Raw genomic sequence first — 21,536 nt, 5'->3', positions numbered from 1 at the left:
CCTTTCACTGTCCTATATTAGGACTAGTTGCTAAAGACAGAGAGCTCTAATGGCATTCTTCCTGAATGTGCTTATTGGCCCACACACATGCAAACTGAGATTAGCTGGTGTAGGGCTCTATGAGGACAGACCCATGCCTAGGTTGTGCTTTCTCTGGCTGTGGGGCAGCCAATGGCCATTGCTCTAGAACTATGACGGCCAGGTCTCAAGGTGCAAACGAAAAGTTCTCTTGCCCAGAAGCACTGTATTTTCCTTCTTTTTCAAGTTCAGACATGTTCATTAATGGCAGAACAGAATATGACAAGAGGGACTAAACTTAAGGCTTGAGAGTGAAGGGTGGGAAATGCTCTCAGGAAAAGCCATTCGCTGCTGGCAGTAAATGGTAAGAAAAGGATGATTGCATGTGATCCCTAGTCAGTTTCCTTTGGACCCTGATCCTGGAAACACCTGCTTTAGATCAGACTGTGCCGTTGCTTTTGGAAAGACCATGAGAAAGTCGTCCACTGTGTGTTGTTGAGGCCCTTGCTTCCCCTAAGTTTTCCTGACATGAGGTAACTGTTTTCTAGGAGAGATGCAATGAAAAATCAACTCTACAGAACGACGGTAGGGATCTTGCTGCCTGATAATGCACCCAACACGGAAACTTTACTATGTGAACTGTAGTAACTACACAAAGTAGTAACTGAAAAAGTCCACTTCAGCTCCATTAGAGAGACTACGTATCATCCAAGCCACAGGTTGGTGTGATTGTGACTGTGAGCGAATCTTTTCTGCTTGGACTAAGGAGCCTGGAGCCCAACTTTTAATTCACTTGTTTTACTGTATGACTTATTGGGTTAGTATCATACTTACTGTCTCTGACTCCCTCCTTCCCCCTTTATCATTCATTTATTTCTTCACCTTACATAATTTCTTACAAAATTGTTTCAAATCCTTCTTAAAACCAAACAGGATATACATTCATATATATGTACAATTCAAGTAGATTCATAAATGCAAAAAAATCTTAAAATAAAAAAATTAAATTGTATTCATGTCTATGTGGGTTTGTACATGAGTGCACTGCCTTCAGAAGCCAAAAGAGGCTGTTAGATTCCTTGGAGCTGAAGTTACAGGTGGTTGTAACCCAAGTCAGAATGGTAATTCTGTGTGCTGGGAACTAAATTTGGCCCTCTGTAAGAACTGGAAAGACTAGAGGCATTTTCTGTGAAGAACTACTGATTTACTTAAAAACTTGTTAGGTGATTTATTTATTTTTGCGACAGGGTTTTTCTGTGTAACTGGCTATCCTGGAACTAGCTGTGTAGATCAGGCTGACCTCGAACTCACTCTGCCTTAAGAGTGATGGATGGGATTAAAGGTGTTCACCACCACCGCCCGGCCTTGTGTCTTTATTGTTCCATCACCCAGGCACCAATCACTCAGCTTGTAGACTTTTTTTGGTAGGCCTCAGTAAACATGACATGTAGTGATATTTTGTTTGTGTTTGAACCAATAAAGCTTGCCTGAAGATCAATTCTGAGATCATATAACACAAAATGGTCATTCCTTTCTCTGATCATTCTTTATTTATTATTTGTTTATTTACATTTGACAGAAGGTCTCACTTAAGCCTGGAACTTACCAGATAGCCCGGGTAGGCTTCAACTTTACACTTTTCCATCTTGCTGTCTTAGCCTTCCAACTGTTGGGATTAAAGGTGAGTCACCACACTCTGCGAGATTCTTAACCTGTGCCGCTGTGAATGGATCTCTGATTGGAGTTAAAAGGGACAACAAAGCCGACAAGAAGACACACCCGAATGGTAAACTTCAAAGTTAAAATGGGTGCATCTCTAAGATCGGCCCGATACCGGTAGTCCACTGGCATCTCTGTGGGTAGGCTTCCTTCCCTGGCCTTCCGTCACTCCGGAGGTCTGGGCAGGCATGCTTACAAAGGAGTCCCGAGTAGAAAGATGTACTGGGACACTGCCTGCTCGGGAACAGAGGTGACCGTCAACGTAAGTGAACACAAGTGAACGTAGGCAAGCGCGCGACAACCAAACCACACTGGGACCCTTTCCATTTCCCGAGATGAGGGGAATGCAGGGGTGAGCGGTCGGCTGTCCGGACAGAGTCGGGGGCACCGAGAGGCCTCCGGAGCTGACTGCACACTCAGGCTGCCAGCCTGCAGGCCTCCGAGCCCGGCGGATCGCCGAGCCAGGTGACGCCGCCGCCTGGCAGGCCGCGCATGCGCACAACGGCGCCCCCGCCCCCACTGCCCGCTCCTAACGCCCCCGCCGCGGCCCGCGGGCCATGGAACCCGCCGAGGCCGGCGCGGTCCGAGCTCTGCTGCCCGAGCGTCCGGGCGCCGTAGCCCTGTGAGCCCGGCGGGCTGGGTCCGGCCGCGACCCGCAGCCCGCCCGCTCGCTCGCTCGCCCGCCCGGTGCCGCGCGTGCGCGCCCGCCCGCCGAGGGAGAGCGCGAGTGAGGGGTGGGCCGCCGCGACGATGCCGCGGGGCCGCCCCCCGAAGTCCCGGGACGGCGCGGCGCGCGGCGACTCCGGTAAGGCCCGCGGCGGCCACCGAGTCCCCGGATGGGCGCGGGGTGCGCCGGGAGCGGCGCGGAGGGCGGGCGGCGGCGACTGGCCGGGCGGGCGCAGCGCGGGCGGACGGATATGGGCGCCGCGGCCGGGCCCCTCCGCGCTGGGCCTACTTTCCGGGCCGTGGCGGAGCGGGGGCGGCGGCGCGGGCGGCGGCTTCCTCCTCCTCCTTCTCCCGAGTTCCTGTCGGCTCCCTCCCCGAGCCCCTGTCCTGCGAATCTCCTCACCGCCCTCCCGAGTCCCGATCCTCCAGGCAGTCCCCCGCCCTCCATGCCGCGGGCTCCCCTCCGCACAGCTCAGCGTCGTGGTCCCCTCAGTCCCCTCCCTCCATGTCTCCCTGTCCCTTCCGCCCGTCCCCTGTCGGCCTCGGCCGTCCCCGGCGCAGGCCCGAGGGAGTGCCCGCTCTTCCGGTGTGTCCGGGTTCTGCGTTTCTAAGGAACCCCAGGCCGGCGGGGAACCAGGGCCTGAGGGGGGTCCCGCGGGGCGTGCACACAGTAGGCTCTCCTGCGCACAGTAGGCCTCGGGCAGCATTCCTCTCGGCCGTTTCTGCCTCGCTGGCTGAGTTCGTTTGCGATAACTGGGGCCTATTTCTTCTTCGGGAAGGAGAAGTGCACAGTTTTACAGCGGGCGAAGTGATGGGGAAAATGTCACCCACACCGTCGCCTCCCCTCAGCCTGGCGTTTAGTGGGGGCCCCTCCTCCAGCGCGAGGCGGAGGAAACAGGCATCCATTGCCACCGCGTTCTTTTGAGATGGGATGGGGGTCATCGGGTTGAGAGGCGCAGAGCTCAGCTGTGAGAGCCAGGGTTTAGTCTCAGTCTTGGGAACTACCTGCCCCGGAGTCCCAGCGTTTGTGGTCCCGAAGCAGCCCTGGGCGGTTTGTGCAGTCAAGCTTGCTGGGAAAGGACCCTGCTTAGGCGCTGGGAAGGCGGTGCCTGTCTGGGACGCAATGGAAGGTGAATCGCCCCAACTTCTATTATGTTTACATAGCCGGTTGCTGCTTAGTGACTCAGGGTTTGACTGTCCTTGGGGATGAGTGCACCGAGGTTCAAGAGCTGTCATCAGGGAACCCGGTGCGGACGCCCACGGTCACATCGGGTCTGGATCTACAAAGGGCTGTGCTAAGATGGGCGAGGAGCTGGCATCAGTGCGAGTTTGGGCACAGGACACCCAAACTAGAAGTTACTACAGAGTCAACAGGCGTGTCGATAGGTCAATCTGAACCCTGTTTATGCACTACAGCCAGCGATTTCACAGATTTCATACACTGTTGTTTTCATGGACTGCTTGGAGCAATGGTGGCTGTATAGTAATGTTAGCAGGTATCTGGATGAGATTAACTGCCCAGACTGTTCACTGTTCATCGATGACTGATAGCTCACCGCTTCGGCCGTAGCCGTATTTTCATAGCGGTGTGTGTGTGTGTGTGCGCGCGCGCGCCTGTGTTTTTGATAACATGTTTTATGCTAATATTAATGTAAGGTGCAGTGTGAAGAGGGTTAGAGAGAAAGAATGTGAAATTCCCATTGAGTCAAGGCGGAGAGTTCATTCCTCTTCCGGCTCTACATTTCACCAGATGGTAGCACTGTCCACAAAGGACCAAATTGAAGACTTAATTCTGTTTCTCTTGTTTCTCAAGACATTTCATAACTAAGTCTCTTTAAAAATTTCTAGTTGCATTCTTTTTTTTTTATTGTGTGTGATTGTTGGCAAGTGCTAGTGCTTTTTTTTTTTTTTTAACATACTGAGCCATCTCTCCATCTCCATAGCTAAGTTTGTAGCTGCTTCCTGAGAACTGGGTTTGCAACCCTCCGCACCTTTCCAAGGTCCCCACAGCCCCAAAGGTGGGGCTTTCAAACTGGACTCTGCTGTCCATCCCTCTCAGTCTCTCACTTTTCATGGTGGACGATCTTCTCAAATGTAGTCTCCGGCCACACCCCCCCCCCCCCCAAACCCTTTGGCCTCTGTCTCAGCTCTCTTCACTCTGCCACAATCATTGCTGCTATCCTTGATGGTGCCAATTTTGACTGTTTTTTTCTTTTGTTCTTTGCATTTGGCCTTTTTGATTCCCTCTTTTGAGAGACCATCTTTTACTGCGCACCCCAAGTGTTGCGGCTTGTTCAGAGAGATCATCCTTAGACTTGTTTGAAGGCAACTTTACACCAGTCAGGCTCACCACAGTGGTTCTCAAGCTGTGGTGCTTGGAGCCTTGAGGGCTCCTTGAGGTGCTTTCAGAAGTATGTAAAATAAATGTTTTTATAGTGTTATTAAGGATATTTGACTTCACTTGGCTAACATTATGTACTTTAGTTACATGAAAGCCGTTGTTGGTATAACCGAAGCCAATTTAGCTTATAGTGTTTTGGGGTGTACCAGACTGTGACTTTTGGGTTACACGTCCAGCCAAACTCTACCTCCAGCTTTCTTTTTTCCTTTCCTTTTCTTTTCTTTTCTTTTCTTTTCTTTTCTTTTCTTTTTTTTTTTTGAGACAGGGTTTCTCTGTGAAACAGTCCTAGCTGTCCTGGAGCTCACTCTGTAGACCAGGCTGATCTCGAACTTACAGAGATCCTCCTGCCTCTGCCTCCTGAGTGCTGGGATTGAAGGGGTGCATCACCACCACCTGGCCCAGCTTTATTAAGTCATACATTAAAAGCTTTGTAAATGAGGCATGGTGGTACATACCTTTAATCCCAGCAAATGGGCAGTGCAGGTAGGTGGGTTTCTAAGTTCCAGGCCAGTCAGGGATACATAGTTAGACTTTGTCAAAAAAAAAAAAAAACATTTGTAAATAAATATTTTTTTTAAATAAAAATTTGTTATGTTAAGGCATTAAACTGATTTAAAAGAAATTAGGTTTATTTTATTTGATGCTTATGAGTGTTTTGCCTGCATATATGTACATGCACAACATGCATGCCTGGTACTTGGAGGTACAAGAGCAACAAGTGCTCTTAATTACAGAGCCCTCTTCAGCCTCCTGATTATTTTATTTTAAGTTTTGAGAAAGAGTCTTACACTAGGCCAGGCTGACATCTTATGCATAGTTCACATGGGCCCAAATTCATGGTAATCCTCTTTCTTGTGTTCACCTCCCAAGTCTTGGGATTAGATACGGGCCACCACATTCAAGGATAGATGTTATAAAATCTGTATAAATTGCAGGTTTTGGGGTCCTCATTAAGATGTATATAATGTACACATTGCTCTATTAGTCACTGCCAGTTTATAATCTGGTGCTTTTATCCAGTTTTGGTCACTACATTAAGATTACTATTATTCTTTATTTTTTGGTTTTTTTGAGAAAGGATTTCTCTATGTTGCCCTTGCTGGCCTGCAACTTGCTCTGTAGACCAGGCTGACCTCAACAGTGATCACAATGCCTCTGCTTCTTGAATTCTGGGGTTAAAGGTTTGTCTTGTTGTATAACCTTGACTGACCTAGAACTCCATGTTTTCCTGTCTTGGCATGCACTATTGTGCCCAGCAAATTATGAACTGTAAGGGCCATGCTGAGGTTTTCTTTCTTTCTTTCTTTCTTTCTTTCTTTCTTTCTTTCTTTCTTTCTTTCTTTCTTTCTTTCTTTTTCTCCCTCTCTCTCTCTCTCTCTCTCTCTCTCTCTCTCTCTCTCTCTCTCTCTTTCTTTGCAGTTGAGGGGAAGGGAACTGAAGTTCTAGAGATTAAGTGGTTTGGAAGGTGAGTCCACCCAGTAGCCTTGGGAGCTTAAAGATTTCTATCTGGATTGCAGTCTAGAACTTACATTTTCTTGTTCTGCTTGATAAAAGCAATACTCTTCCTGTTGGTGACTAGGTTTGTTGTGAGCACCGGTTATGAGAGGTAAGCATGCTAGGTGCTGCATATCTAAAGCTAAATAGAGACTTGCTCTCGTTGTCAGTCTTTGGACGATGATGGTGGAGCAAACGGTGACAGCAGATAGCAGTCTGAGTTTCCTAGAGAAAGTCATAGGAAATTGAAGTTTGAAGAAGTGACTGGCATCAGGGCTTGCTCCTGCAGTCTGTAATCCCTGCATTTAGTGAGTAGGATCAGGGTTCAAGGCCATTCATAGCTACAGGGTGAGTTCAAGCTCAATCTGTCTACCTGAAACCTTATTTCAAAACACACACACACAGGAATGTTGGATCAACCAAAAACACTCCTGAAGTAAGATTAGGGTACATAGATCTGCCTTTCTGGGTGTGGTGGTACACAACCTTTATTCTCCACACTTGGGAGGCAGGGACAGGGAATCTTTGTGGTTTCTAGGAATGCCTGATCTACACTGCAAGTTCTAGGTCAGCTAGAACTACATAGTGAGATCCTATCTTGAGAGAAGAAAGGAGGGAGACATCTGACAACATGTAGATGGATTAGCCAGCATTTATATATTCACACAAAATCCTGTTACGGCTGTGTGCTCAATTTCCATTGCCCCAACTTATCTTTATGTATTTTATTTTGTTTCAGTAAGTTCAAGCTTTTTTTTCTAGTAAATTCCAATGTAGTTTACTTTCCAAATATTTGGAGCTTTTAAAATTGCCCTTCTTTTGTTACTGGCTTGTAGTCCAGTTGTCAGCTATGTCAGTTTGCTTTAGTCACTTGGATTCACTGAGACCTGTCTCATGTTCTCTGTCTGTTATCATCATAAATGCTCAATAACTCAGAAAAGTATTATTTTTCCCTTATAATGTGTTTGGCTAGTCTAATGAGTAGTATCTCATTCTTGTTTTGGTTTACATTTCATTAATGATTAATGATATTGAGCATCTGTGTAGACTTTTTGATCCCAACAGAACAGCCTTAAGGAAGAAGAACCCATTTAGGCCCGTGGGTTCAGAGGTTCTGGACTGCCTTAGTAAGGCTGAACATTGTATTGCAGGATCTTATGCAGAGCCTACTCACTCCATGGCAGATGGGAAATAGGGAAAGGAGGAGAGGGGCCTTGGACAACAACTTCGGATTTCCCAGAACCAACCAGCTGGGGGCCAAGTCCTTCAGAATATAAGCCTTTTTTGGAGGACACCTCATGTCTAACCCAAAGTGCCATCTTTCTCTGCATTTGTTGACATTATGCCTTTAGGAAAATGTTTATCAACTTGCTCCTCATTTTAGACTTTGTTGGTTTGCCTTTTGAGAGTTGAGTTATATGATTTTTTTTTTTGAGTTATATGATTTCTTATGGATTGGCAGATGTTCTCCTTTCTGTAACTAGTAGTAAAAACATGAGAATTTTATTGATAGTTTTCTTTGACATATAAAAACTGATTTCCTACATACAGTATTTACTAGTCTATGTATATAAATATAAATATTTAGAAAGCAGTGGACATATTTAGTTAGCAAAGCTTGAGACCTAGCTTTCCCACTTGGGCCTGTGATCTCTGGAGCCAGGTTTCAGACCAGGCCTAAATCGCCTTCTACGGAGCAGTTTTCAAATCCAGCCAGAAAGTGCTTGGTTATCCCTTTAGCCTCCAGGCCACTATTGCATCAGTGGGCACATCTTGTCTGTATGACCTTGATTTCTGTCCCTCTGAATCCATCTCCTAAGAGCTGTGCTTACCAATGTGCACCTCTGTGGTTCTTGGGATTGAACCCAGGGCCCCATGCATGGTAGCTCTACCAACTGAACTCCTTTCCCGGTTCCCAGATTTGATATAGAATGGCCTGTAATTTATTTGTCATTCTTGTATAGTTTTGAAGTATTATTTATTTTATATCCTAATCTCAAAACTTGGGATGTATATACTTTAAAAATTGTAATCACTTAGAAAGTCTTTATTCGACATTTTTGGTAAATTTATGAGTACCTGTACTTTATTGTTATATTTTTTGATACTTGTAAAAATACTTTTAAGGTTGAAGTATTATCCCTGTGTGGGAAATCCTTTTGTGGCACTATAATTGACCAAACAAAGGATTGCAGTTTCTCACTATCTGAGAGAACAAGATTTTTTCTTTTTGACTTATTCTTTCTTTGCAGCAATTTTCAGAGATAAAGAGTTCGCAGTTGGAGGCTTTTATATTTTTATAAAGTTGAGCCTACTGAGTGGTATAGGAAGCTGATACATTCTTTTTTTAAAAAAAAATTATTTATTTTTATTTGCATTGGTGTTTTGCCTGCATTTATTGTGAGTTAGATGTCACTTGCTGGCAAAGTTCAAGGAACCTTTATGTGTCTCTCTCTGTGTGTGTGTGTGTGTGTGTGTGTGTGTGTGTTGCCTTAGGAAATTAGTTTCAGGTTTCTAGAAATTCTGCGAAGTATTTTGAATTTTTTTGTCCCATATCTCAGGCATCCCAAGATTTCTCATTTCTAAACTCAAATGTGTCCATTTTTCAAATTCAAGTCTCTTATAAATTTCTGTTTTTAATAATAGCCAAATGAGGGGTCAGAGAGCACTCACTGTTCTTCTAGAGGACCTGGGTTCAATTCCCAGCACCCACATGTCAGTTTACAACCGTTTATAACTCAAGTTCTAGGGGATCTAATGCCCTCTTCTGGCCTCTGAGGGCACAGCATGCACAAGGTGTGCAAGACATGCATGCAGCCAAAACATCTATAAATCTAAAATAGCAATATGAAAAATTAAAGTAGCCAAATGATTTAGTTTTGTTTATGTAGTGGACTAACACCTGGTGCTCATTGTCTACTTATGAAATTTTATAGATGGAGTTTTGGCGTTAAATGACGATGACCTTGACGATGACTGTCAGATACCAAGCTTCCACAAATGTGAGATATGTTTGCTGTCTTTTCCAAAGGAGTCTCAGTTTCAGCGTCACATGAGGGAACATGAGCAAAATGACAAGGTGGGTATTTTCAGAAGGACTCCGGAACGAGGGCTCTGAAATTGGAGGTGCTATAGAGTCAACATGTAAAACAAAATTGTGGCTCATTTCATAGTATGTAAACATTTTGCCGTTCTTTTGACAATGTGCTCTAGTGAATGTCTGTATTGAAATTATTTGTGAGTAGACAGAGAAATAAGTCTTTTTGATACCTTGGTTTCCTTTACAACTGGATTCAGGGTGGTTATTTTGAAATGCTTTTTCCCTTAGAGGGTATTTTGCTTTCAAGGTGTCTTTATGGCATTCTTGAGGCTTTACATTCTGTTTAACAGGAGTCAGTATTGTCTTTTTTTTTTTTTTTTTTTTTTTTTTTCCGAGACAGGGTTTCTCTGTGGCTTTGGAGCCTGTCCTGGAACTAGCTCTTGTAGCCCAGGCTGGCCTCGAACTCACAGAGATCCACCTGCCTCTGCCTCCCAAGTGCTGGGATTAAAGGCGTGCGCCACCACCGCCCGGCTGTCAGTACTGTCTTTTGGGAATGACTGGAGGAGGTGAGGATTATACGCAGGACCTTGTGTGTGTTTAGCATATGTTCTGCTATTGAGCGGCTCCTTCTAGCCCTTCATTCCCTGTGTGTCCTTTTTTTTTTTTGGTTTTTCGAGACAGGGTTTCCCTGTAGTTTCTAGAGCCTGTCCTGGAACTAGCTCTTGTAGACCAGGCTGGCCTCGAACTCAGAGATCCACCTGCCTCTGCCTCCCGAGTGCTGGGATTAAAGGCGTGCGCCACCACCACCCGGCCCTGTGTGTCCTTAAAGAGAGAGTTGAACCCTTTTTTGCTAATCCTTCCAGACATGACGTAGTGAAAACAGATGGGAAGGAGCTTGAAAGTGCAGTTGAAAGGACTGGCTGACTGTCCTTTGCTTAGAGAGTAGGACTTGGTCTCCTGGAGAGGGGAGTGAGGCTCAGATGTCACTGTGACGTGCTGTCTCATGGTGCTGGTGGAGGACATGGCTGTGCTTTCCCAAGGCCCAGTCTGAAAGGCTTCAGAGAGATACCAGCCATTGCTTTGCCTTTCTTTTTTTTCTTTTTTTTTTGGGGGGGGGGGGTTTCGAGACAGGGTTTCTCTGCAGCTTTTTTAGAGCCTGTCCTGGAACTAGCTCTTGTAGACCAGGCTGGCCTCGAACTCACAGAGATCCGCCTGCCTCTGACTCCGGAGTGCTGGGATTAAAGGCGTGCGCCACCACCGCCCGGCCTTTCTTTTTACAGGTAAGAGAATGTTTCCATGTAGAGGGAACTTTGGACTGAGAGAAGCAACTGTTGAAATCTAGAGGAAAATGTCCATGGTTATCTGTTTTCTAGAAGTGGTTTGTTTACAATAAGTGAGTTGTTAGAAGTAGGAGGAAAACCCATCTACTGGCTGAATTTCCTCACGTCTCACAGGGCTGCAACCCAATGGATTCATTTCAGTGTCACTCAGTAGAAATAGTTTAGGAGTTAGGTAATGAGGCACATGCTTATCTTAACACTAGGGAGGTGGAGGCAGGAGGATTGGGAGTTTGAGGCCAGATAATATAATCAAGAAAAGAAAGTCAGTACTTTTTCTTTTTCTTTTTTTTCAGTCTATGTTTCTGATGAAAGTCAGTAGTTTTACATGTGATGTTCTGTTTGCAGTCCTTTGAAAATTCTACCAGAAGCCTTGGGAGCCCTGACTGTTCTATAACTCAATCTATAGACCAGGCTGGCATCAAATTTACAGAGATCTATCTGCCTCTGACTCCTGAGTGCTGGGATTAAAGGTGTGTGCCACCACACCCAGTACTTATTATTTTAAAAACATCTTTGGAAAGATCGTAACTCAATTCCTTCTTTTCTGTCAAATAGCCACACCGTTGTGACCAGTGCCCCCAAACATTTAATGTTGAATTCAACTTGACACTTCATAAGTGTACACATAATGCAGAAGATCCTGTCTGTCCTGTGTGCAACAAGAGGTTTTCCAGAGTGGCCAGTCTCAAAGCACATACTATGCTCCACGAGAAGGAAGAGGTAATGGTTTAATGTGTGTTTGTTGTTAATCATCAGCCTGATTTATAGGGGCCAGCTCTAGAAGCTTCTTTATTTAAAACTGTCACAGTGTCTTTACTTCTGATGCCTCAGTCCTTCCTAGAGCCTGTTACCACTTCAGCTGCCTGTGTTACTAGCTCTGCCCAGTCTATCCATGGTAAAGATCACAAGTAAGCAAGAAAGACCATTCAGGAGAATATCTGGCCTAATGTTCCAGTGCGGAAGGGCAGCATAGTAGATTATCTTCTGGGTGACCTGAAAAATATTCTGAAAAGCCAGATTATATAGCTAGGAGGGGGTTGTGGCATGCAAATGTATGATTGTAATTTGTACCAATCACAGCACAGCTTTCAGGTCCACCAATCACAAAGTCTCACATGGAGACCAATCATAGGCCATGAATTAAACCGATCACATTCTGCTATGTTACTGGGGCGTGTTCCTCACTCTGACCTGCTTGAGAAATGAGTGGGATCATGTAGAATCTTCAAGGCTCATCTCTCCTGGAGTGGTCTTCCCAAGCTGATGCAGTTTGTCTGGAATGATTGTGAGTGGGGCAAGGTCTGGAGTAGGAGCTGTGGCCTTGCTGAGATGAAGTGCTCCCTGCAGTTGGAGCAGCTGCGAAGTGTCCAGACAGTGGTTCATATGATATTCAGTGGGCAGCGGGGGGCTGCCCTGCACTAGGCAGGCTGTTTCTCCCAGTTCCAGCCAGCTCCTTTGAAGGACAGAGACCATCAGAATGCTTACAGCAAAGACATTCCATTCATATCAGCATTCTGCTTTTCTCAGTAGTGAGTTTTGAACCCGCCAAGGAAATGCTCTATCACTGAGCTGTATCCCAACCCGTACGTACATTTTGTTTTATTTATTTAATTTTTAATTTTTGAAACAAGGTTTTCCTGAGTTTTCCAGACTGGCCTTGAATTTACTCTATAGTCTACACATGCTGAGAACATACAGTACAATCTTTCTTCTTCAGCCTCCTAAGTAGTTGGGATTACAGGCCTGTCCCACTAGGTCTTGACATTAATAATGACCTCTTCTTAGATGTTTAAGTGGATTTAACCCTGTTAAATGCCCTAGGCAACGTGGGAACCTTGTTTTGGAAATGGGAACAGAGTACAGGTGGGGGCAAGTTCACAGATTGTCCAGTGCTGCTCAGAGTCAATGATTGTGAGGCCTCATGGGTGGGTATGTTCATTTGTGCTGATCAGCAGTAGACAGGGTTGTGGTCTTGAAGCACATGCTAAAAACAAGGGGTCTGACCTCAGTGGCGTTAAGAGAATATGATGATCTGTAGTCTGGCTGTGAGGTGAAACTTAGGCAGGTTAATGCTTTGGAGGGTAAGATCACTGGGTGAAGGTTCTTGAAGTTCTGCTGGCACTCTTGTGTTCTGGCAAGGCCCCTTTCCGGGGTCACAGTATAGAACGAACATGCTTTCCCATGGGCATTCTCTATTTTTCTTGTTTTGAAATGGAGGCTGATGTATCCTAGACTGACCTGGAAATCCCCGTGTAGTCTAGAGTGACCTAGAACTTCTTTTCTTCCTACCTCTTCTTCTAGAGGAGCGCTGAGAGTCAGGGATGCTGCACCACATCCAGTTTATGTATTTGATGAGATCAAAACCAGGTTATCATACAGTTCAGTAGGCAAGCACTTTAGCCAATCTACCTACCTAGACTAGTTATATATCATCTAACCCCAGCTTCTGTGTAAGACACAGAACAGATTTTTTTTTTGTTTTGTTTTTCTGGCATTCTTTGTACAATTTAAAATTTATTTTGCTTTTCTCTGAAAGAGGGATGTATAGTCTTTCATCATCTCCAAAAGGTTTTGGATTTTCACACAATATTTTCAAAAACTTGCTTTTATTATATTTATTTTTCTATAAACTTCATTCAAGTTCTTTTTCAGGTGGGTTCCAGGTGGAGGTTGCAGTGGTTTACAACTGGTTCCATTTGCTGGGTCTGTTCTGTTGTTGTGGGGTCACCAAAGCCTTGGGGATGGTGCTCCAAGTGACGAAGGAGTACAGCAGTGAAATGTAGTCGGGCTAGAGAGAGGGCTCAGTGATTGGGAGCATGGGCTGGGGCTAGAGAGAGGGCCCAGTTTGGGTTTGGTTCCTAGCACCCACAAGGTAGCTCACAAATGTTGGTAACTTCAGTTCCAGAAAATTTGATGTCATCTTTTGGCCTCTGAGTGGTGCATGCATGTGGAACACTTACATGTAGACAAAACACTTCTATAGATAAAATAAAAGTAAATAAATTTTTAAAATTATTCTTTTATTGTGTGCTTATTGTGTATAAATTGATTTGAAAATAACATAAAAACACATTTTGATATATGTATTTAGGAAGCATAAATGACTTTTAGTTTAGGGTTACCTGTGATAGAGGTGGCATTTTTAGAATTTGTAAACTGTTTTCCTCACTGCTCTGCTGAAATTAATAGTCTCAGAGCCTTTAAGGACAGTACTCTATCAAATTATTCAAGCTAGGGAAGAAAGCACATTTCCTTAAAATTCACATAATTATTAAAGTTAATGTTCTTTATTGAATTTACTCATCTCCCTTGGAGGGTGCTATATGTTTGGAGAATAGTAGGTGCGTTCCCCCACTACTTGGCAGACCTAGCAGCTCACAAGGAGGCTGTGCACATTTGTTGATTGCTGTGATGTAGGGTGTGTTCTGTTTATGTAGGGGAGGAACAGTGTTCTATGGGGTGAACTTGGAGTACTTGATGCACTGAACATCATTTTGGAGTCCTTACAGAGACTAGGAGAGCTCGGCCCTGGAATGTTGAGGCTTGGCAGGACAGTGCAGCATATGGAGATTGGATAGGCAGATGAGAGAGAGGAGTCAGTGTTCATTTTGGGAACTCTGAGGCTGCAGAGCAGTCTTAATCTTGTGTACCCTGGCTCTTCAGAGGTGGTATGTCGTCAGCTGAGTAAAGTGCTGTGTGAAATCTCCCCATGACTTCCGCTGGCTCCTCAGGAGCATTATAATTCCCCAGGGTAGTCTAGGAGGAGACTTGATACTAATAATGATGTGGAGGATGCAGAGAGACTTCCTCAGTTATCTCTGAGATACTGAGAGGTGGGAGGAAGGGCCTAGCTGCTATTGAATGGTCAGGTCAGTAGCAGAGAGACAGTGAAGGCATGTGTTGGCTTTGGTTCTGGAGGTGTGCTCCATCTTCCTTTCTTCATCTGAGCAAATTGTATATAAACAGATGTTTTCACATTGACATTTTTGAGAAATGTGTGTGTAATGTCCATGTAGATTGCTTCCCAGATGTATTCATCTGATCATTCTGTGTAAAAGTGAGAGAGCCAGATGGTGGTGATGCACACCTTTAATCCCAGTGCTCGGGAAGCAAAGGCAGGTGGATCTCTGTGAGTTCAGGCCAGCCAGGTCTACAGAGCAAGTTCCAGGACAGTCAAGGCTACACAGAGAAACCCCATATCAAAAAACCAATAAGAAAAAAAAATGAGAGAAAAGGTGTGGTGGGTGTAACCCAGACCAACAAGAGAACGAGAGTGGGGAATGGGGAATACCAAGAGTCCAGCCTTGTTTTGTAATTTAAAAAGTATTTATATACTTTCATGTGTATGAGTGTGTGCCTGAGTTTACATATGTGCACCATGTGCACTCTTGGTACCCAGGGAGGTCAGAAGAGACATCTTACCTTCTGGAACTGGACTTATAGGCACTTGTGAGCCACCGAATGTGTGCCAGGTCCTCTGGAAGAGCGGCCAGTGCTCTTAATGACTGAGCCATCTTTCCAGCCTGTCTTGTAATTTTGAGCCTGGACAAGTGATAGGATTATTAATAAAAAAATAAACATTTTCTCTGCCAAACACATTCATGGATTGGAATGATTAATTTCTTTTCTTTTGTTAGTATGCTAGGGTAAATTTTCGTTATCTTCTAAGTTACTAACAGTCTAGTAGTTCATTAATTCATTAAATTACTATATTATAATGTCAATTTAAAATCACTATTAGATTTCTTAAGGTAATTCCCTTCATTTTTAGCCTTTTCCTGCAGCAGAGCTATAAGTACAGTTCATAACCTAATTTTGCTGAGCTTTGCATCCAAAACTGGTGTACAGAGTGTTAGGGGGAATCCTAATGGAAAAATAGAAGGGCTGGGGATCTAACTCAGTTCATGGAGTTGTTCCAAGCATGTGTGACGCTCTGGGTTCAGCACCCAATACTACATAAAGAGGGTGCTGTGGCATAGGCCTGTAATCCTAGCACCTATCTGGGGGCAGATCAAGGAAGATGAGAAGCTCAAGGTCATCCTTGGAACATAGTGAGTTTGAGACTAGCTGGGGTTATATGAAACTGTGATTCACAGCAAAGAAAAAGGACCTTTCGTGATTTGGAACTAACAGTTTATGCTCATTGATGGGGTACTTTCTGTGTTTGGACAGCTTGCCAGGGTCATGACAAAGGTAAACGCTGCATATGAAGCTGCACATATGTTCATGGGTTGGAATTGTCCTAATCCAGCACTTGCCATCTGCAGAAGTACTTATCACCGCCATGGTCTTTCTGTCATCTCTGTATCATCTCACTTCACTTTGCCCTCTTCTTCTGTGGGGTTGGAAATGAGCACACCAAGGTTCATGTAGTCTATCACAGGTGATAAACTCAGACCCAGCTCCACAGTGGCTAGTCCACTCTGTCCAGCTGGAATGAACTGGAATAACTGCCTTCTGTAGCTACATTAAAAAATAAAACAAAAAACCAGCACCCCACAAGACCCTCATTAAACTGATCATTGTTGTGCACACTTTTAATCTCACCATGTGGGAGGTAGAGGCAGTCAGATCTCGTGAGTTTGAAGCTAGCCTGGCCTGCTTAGTGAGTTCCAGACCAGCCAGAACTACAGAATGAAACCCTGTCTAACAAAAACCAAAATTCCAAACTAAAGCAAAAACCCTCGTTAAGCAGGTGAAATGAATTCATTAAAATATACTTAGATATAAACTATTCAAGTCCTAAGGAAGACTGGAGAACTTTGACGATATTGGTTTGGGCGCAGGGTAAGTCCTACAGCACTCTAGCTGCCCGTGTGAGCTTTTCAGCCTGTAGTCGTAACTCAGTGGACAGTGAGGCATTTCCATTGACAGATGTCTCACCTATGTGTTTGGTAGTGTTCTACAGATTATAATCTCACCTAGAATCCCTTTTTGACCAGGTTGAAGTCTTTCTATTTCTCTGAAGTTTTCGTGGAACACATGGACCATTTGGCAAATGTCCAGTAGCCTTTGGTGTAGAATCCAGTTTGTCTGAGAATTGTGGTTTTCATTTTATCCTTTACTTGTAGAAATGATTTTTATGCATTTCAGTTTGGACATAATAATGCATTTTTGAGAGGCAAATGTGACATATGTTCCAGAGGAAGGTGTCATTTGTGGGCTGGTGTTCACAGTGGTACCAGTTCTTTTAAGGAACAGTGGCTTGGAAATATTCCTTTTCCAGAACCTCATTTGCTCTGAGTGTGGGGATGAGTTCACGCTGCACAGCCAACTGGCCATACACATGGAGGAGCATCGACAGGAGCTGGCAAACAACCGAGTCCACACCTGCAAGGCCTGTAAGATGGAGTTTGAGACGACGCCCGAGCTGAAGGAACACATGAAGGCTCATTGTAAAGCTAGGTATGGTCATTCCCAGACTAGCACAATGAAAACCCTGTAGGATCCAGAAAACTGGCCTACTTTGCTGTGATTGACTCAAGTGTTTGGTGTTGTGGGAAGAAACGCAGCAACTATGAGCACACAGCTGATTTGTCCTGGTGTTGTTAAAACTGTTGACATGTTCAATAGAAGTCCAGTTTCCTCACTAGTGTTTGGATATATACTCCTGGCCACACTTAACATTTTTTCAGGTTCTTGAGTTTTAGCTATTCTAACTTACGTTGTTTCTTTACCTTTTTTTTTTTTTTAATTTTTAACTTTTATTTTTGACACCTTTATATATGTGTATAATGTATTTTGATCATATTCACCTCTTCCTTTCTTTCCTACTTCATCTATGCAATTCTTTCTGACACTTCTCATTCCTACTGTCATGATTTTTTTTTTAATGGTCACTGAATTTAGTTAGGGTTGCTTGCACGTGCACAATTGTGGGATTATTTCCTGGATCATGAATAGTTTACAAGTGGCTGTGCTCTTGAAGCAAATGCAGCCATTAAAAGCCAGTAGCTCCTCAGCTAGGGCTAGGGCTGTGAAAGCTGATTGGTTCAATGCTGTACAGCTCCTGTGTAGGTTAGAGCTGATTGGTTCAATGCTGTACAGCTCCTGTGTAGGTTAGAGCTGATTGGTTCAATGCTGTGCAGCTCCTGTGTAGGTTAGAGCTGATTGGTTCAATGCTGTGCAGCTCCTGTATACGTTAGAGCTGATTGGTTCAATGCTATGCAGGTCCTGTGTAGGTTAGAGCTGATTGGTTCAATGCTGTGCAGGTCCTATGTAGGTTAGAGCTGATTGGTTCAATGCTGTGCAGGTCCTGTGTAGGTTAGAGCAGCTCCTGAGTTCATGAGTGCAGTGGCCATGCCTTGTCTAAGAGGCATGGCTCACAGCCTCCTCTTCATCCTCTGGCTCTAATTCTTATGCTCCTCTTCCTCCAGTGTGTCCTTAGCCTTGGGGTGGGGAGGAAGTTTTGTTTATTAATAGGCAAGAAGTAAAGGAGATTGTCCTGGCTGCCTTGCTTCCTTTTTCCTGCTGGTGGTGATTGGTTGTCACTTTCACTGAGCTGACTTCTTGTCTTTTGTTTTTTGTTTGTGTTTGGAGGGGTTTGTTGTTATTGTTGTTTGTTTTAAAGATAGGGTCTCATTTTGTAGCCCATGTTGGACTAACAGAGATCAACCTCCTAAGTACAAGGATAATAGTTATATGCCTCCATGCCTGTCACCAAGTTGATTTCGACAGGCTACTATAAAGGACAGTGTCAGCAATTGTTTAGCAGTAATGTTATCAATTTAGCTTGCCACCATGCCAAACTATAATGGTTAAAGAATGTCTGTTCCTTTTACCAAGAAGAGTTGGAAATCTATAAATACTGGGCAGCATGTAATATGCTCCCAGGGCTGTTTAGACAGGGGAACTAGTAGGTTCCTGCCTCTTGTCTTTCACTTTCATTTTACCTGTTGTTGACTAATATTTCCAATATTTTAGTGACTGGCTTGTTTCTGATTTTTGAGACAGGGTTTTGCTGCATAGTCCAGGGTGACCTTAAACAATCATCCTCTTACCTTTACATCTTGAGTGCTAGGTTATAGGCATGCATTGCTATTTCAGTTTTATATAAAAATACAATGTGGTTTGGGAATGTAGTTCAGCTGGTAGAGTGCTTGCCTCCCATGCACAAGGTTCTGGGTCAATTCCTAGCATTATGGAAACCAGGCATGATCTTGCATGTGAATCTAGCAGTAGGAAGGTGGAGGCAGGACACCAGGAGTGTTCTTATCCCCTCTCTACACGTGTGTCTGTATACATATGTATAAAATGCATGCTTCCTACATACATTGGGTCCTGGAGCTGACTGGAAATGTATGGGTGGTTACTTTTCTCATAGAGAGTCTTAGCAGGAGGGCAGCAGGGTGCCAGGAAGCTGTATGTTCTATATGTAGGCAGTGCTCTCCTACAGATAACATTGCTGCAGTAGTGTTGGTGGCTGGAAGGTGACATGTTTGAGAGTAAAACCAACAACTTTTGAAGATGGATTTGTAGAATCCTAAGTGAGGTCTTAAGATTTAAACCCAAGGAATTTTCATTCCTTGACATGGAAAGGACTATATTGAAATGGCACAGGGTCCCTTTTTTGTGTGTGTGTGCAAGAGATTTATTGGGAGAGCAGGGAGAGGGAGAGTCAAAAACTGAAAGGCAGTCTTGGAGGGGACATGACAGAGGCAGACAGACAGACAGGAAAACAAGAGGATCAAGACAGGGGACTGTGATTGACAGGCATTTTTAAGGGGTGCGCATGTCATAACTGACAGTGGGAAGGTATCTGGTGGCAGGTGATGATGTAATTCCTTGGAGGCTGAGGCAGGGGTCTAGGGTTCTTTCTGATGTTTGGCTGTTGTTGCCAGTCACAGTTTCCAGGGAGGTCAAGTAAAGAGTCAGTTGTCTAGCTATGTGGTGACTTTTGTCAGCATGCAGGTCCTGTTGAGCACAGAGAGCTGTAGGAGAGCATGTCGATGTAGAACTCACATCTGCATGGGCCTCCGTGCTGACTAAACCAACAAACCATGCTTTACAAGATTTCTTCTGCTTTGCTTCCCAATCACTGCGAGCAAACCAAGCTTCTATTTTCACCAGAAATGGGCAAAAATGAATTTATACCACTCAACTCATAGATGTGTACTTTTGTGTTTGTATGTTGAGCAGACAGATGTTTGACTTATCACTAAAGCATATTGTGATGACCCTCCAGCTAAACTCTGGGACAGTCTTTCACCTAGAAACGTGATGGAAGGAGGATGACTCAATGTTTTCCCCTATGTCGTATCAGGGCATCAGGTACAAGAACTTACAATCGGAACATTGACAGAAGCGGCTTCACGTACTCGTGTCCACACTGTGGGAAGACATTTCAAAAGCCCAGTCAGTTAACGCGACATATAAGGATACACACAGGTATGGGAAACATTTGCTTTCAGATGGTTTATTATGTGATTCGAAGGAAGTGTGCTCACTACTAATTCAACTTGAAGTCTAACCCTAGCTTTTCTGTTCTTTGCTAAATAACCTCAGTACCGTTAGCTAATTTTCTGATTTCATTCTCTCTGTTTGTCATGTAGTTGCCCTAAATTATAAATGAAAAAAATATGGAATAGTGTTTGGGTCGAGTGAGCTCCAGTCAGTTGGAGTTGACATGGTTGTTACTTGTGTGGCACCTGGGCTACTTAGATCTGCAGAAGTAAAGGCGGCACAAGGTCTCTCTGTGTGACAATTTGGCTCTAATGACACACACTACAAAACATTAAGGTAACTGGCATGGCGCTACAGACCTGTAATCCTGCCACTCAGGAGGCCGAGGTAGGAAGATCAGGGCTTTTGAGTCATCTCAGCTATGGAGTTCCGGGCCAACCCAGTCTATAGTGTAAGACCCTGCCTCACAAACCATCAATGAACCAACTAAACAGCATTAAAGTAAAAAAAAGCCTTATTTCTCTGTGTTTTATCTTGCTTGCTTGTTAGACTTGCTTGATATTTGAAATGAATACAATATTCGCAGCTGAATATTCTTTGCCATTTTGTGTAAGATAATTTATGCTCTTATGACTAATGCACATGCTCTCTAGAGAATGATGAAGGAAATGGCAAATATGTATATGTTTTAAGATTAAAATAATAACCTATGCATTGCCCTTTTTTTGTGATCTGATTTGTATTCCATCAGTAGTGACAAAGCAGTATGAGCTTGCAGCTGATTGGTTCTGATCATGCTTTGAACAGTCTGATTATGCTTTGTTGCTTTGTCTCTTTTTTTTTGGTGTTTTGATGTAATATCTTATGTACTATATTGTAGAATCAATCAGATAATTTCTTAGCTCATTTATATGCCAGTATAAAGTTATATTTTTAGAGCATTGTTCTATAGTCCTTAAATCAAGAGAAGAAAAAAGTACTATCTTTAAAATGTTGGCATAGGAACTAGTTCCAGGACAGGCTCCAAAGCTAGGGGCATAGTTGAGTTGGTAGAACACTTGTCTACCATGCATAGAGTCCTGGGTTCAGTTCCTGATACTGCACAAACTGGGTGTGCTGGTATATACTTGCTTGTAATACCAGCATTTGAGAGGTGGAGGCAGGAGGATCAAAAGTTCAAGGTCAGCCAGGCATGGTAATGCACACCTTTAATACCAACACTTTGCAGGCAGAAGGCCTGTGCGAATTCAAGGCTAGCTTGGTTTACATAGGGAATTCTAGACCAGAAGGGATACACATGAGATCTTGTCTCAAAAAGGGTAAAGAAAAGTTTAAGGTCATTGTTAACTATATAGTGAGTTTGAGGTCATTCTGGGATACATGAAACCCTGTATCTAAAAGAAAATGTGATAAAATGTTGAGTTTTAGAGTGTTAAGTTCTAACTTATCTTCCTCT

The 21,536-nt window shown here is 44.0% G+C and overlaps 1 protein-coding gene across 4 annotated transcripts in view; it reads left to right on the top strand.

Moving 5' to 3' along the window:
• Window positions 1–2,446: 2,446 nt before the first annotated feature.
• Window positions 2,447–21,536, top strand: part of Znf236 (zinc finger protein 236) — a 99,876-nt gene continuing 80,786 nt past the window's right edge. The window contains exons 1-5 of one of the 4 annotated variants that reach the window (XM_038330484.1): window positions 2,447–2,542; window positions 9,235–9,377; window positions 11,234–11,398; window positions 16,905–17,083; window positions 19,941–20,065. In XM_038330484.1, coding sequence (XP_038186412.1) covers window positions 2,488–2,542; window positions 9,235–9,377; window positions 11,234–11,398; window positions 16,905–17,083; window positions 19,941–20,065 — 667 coding nt within the window. In that variant the 5' untranslated portion in view covers window positions 2,447–2,487. Of the gene's footprint in view, window positions 2,543–2,988; window positions 3,534–9,234; window positions 9,378–11,233; window positions 11,399–16,904; window positions 17,084–19,940; window positions 20,066–21,536 lie in introns of those variants that run through there. The other 3 variants (XM_038330485.1, XR_005285438.1, XM_038330483.1) reach the window with 3 other exon arrangements.

Source organism: Arvicola amphibius, chromosome 5 (assembly GCF_903992535.2).
Source record: "Arvicola amphibius chromosome 5, mArvAmp1.2, whole genome shotgun sequence".
NCBI lineage: Eukaryota > Metazoa > Chordata > Mammalia > Rodentia > Cricetidae > Arvicola > Arvicola amphibius.
The sequence above is the reverse complement of the archived record's forward strand: the minus strand, read 5'-3'. Positions and strand labels throughout refer to the sequence as shown.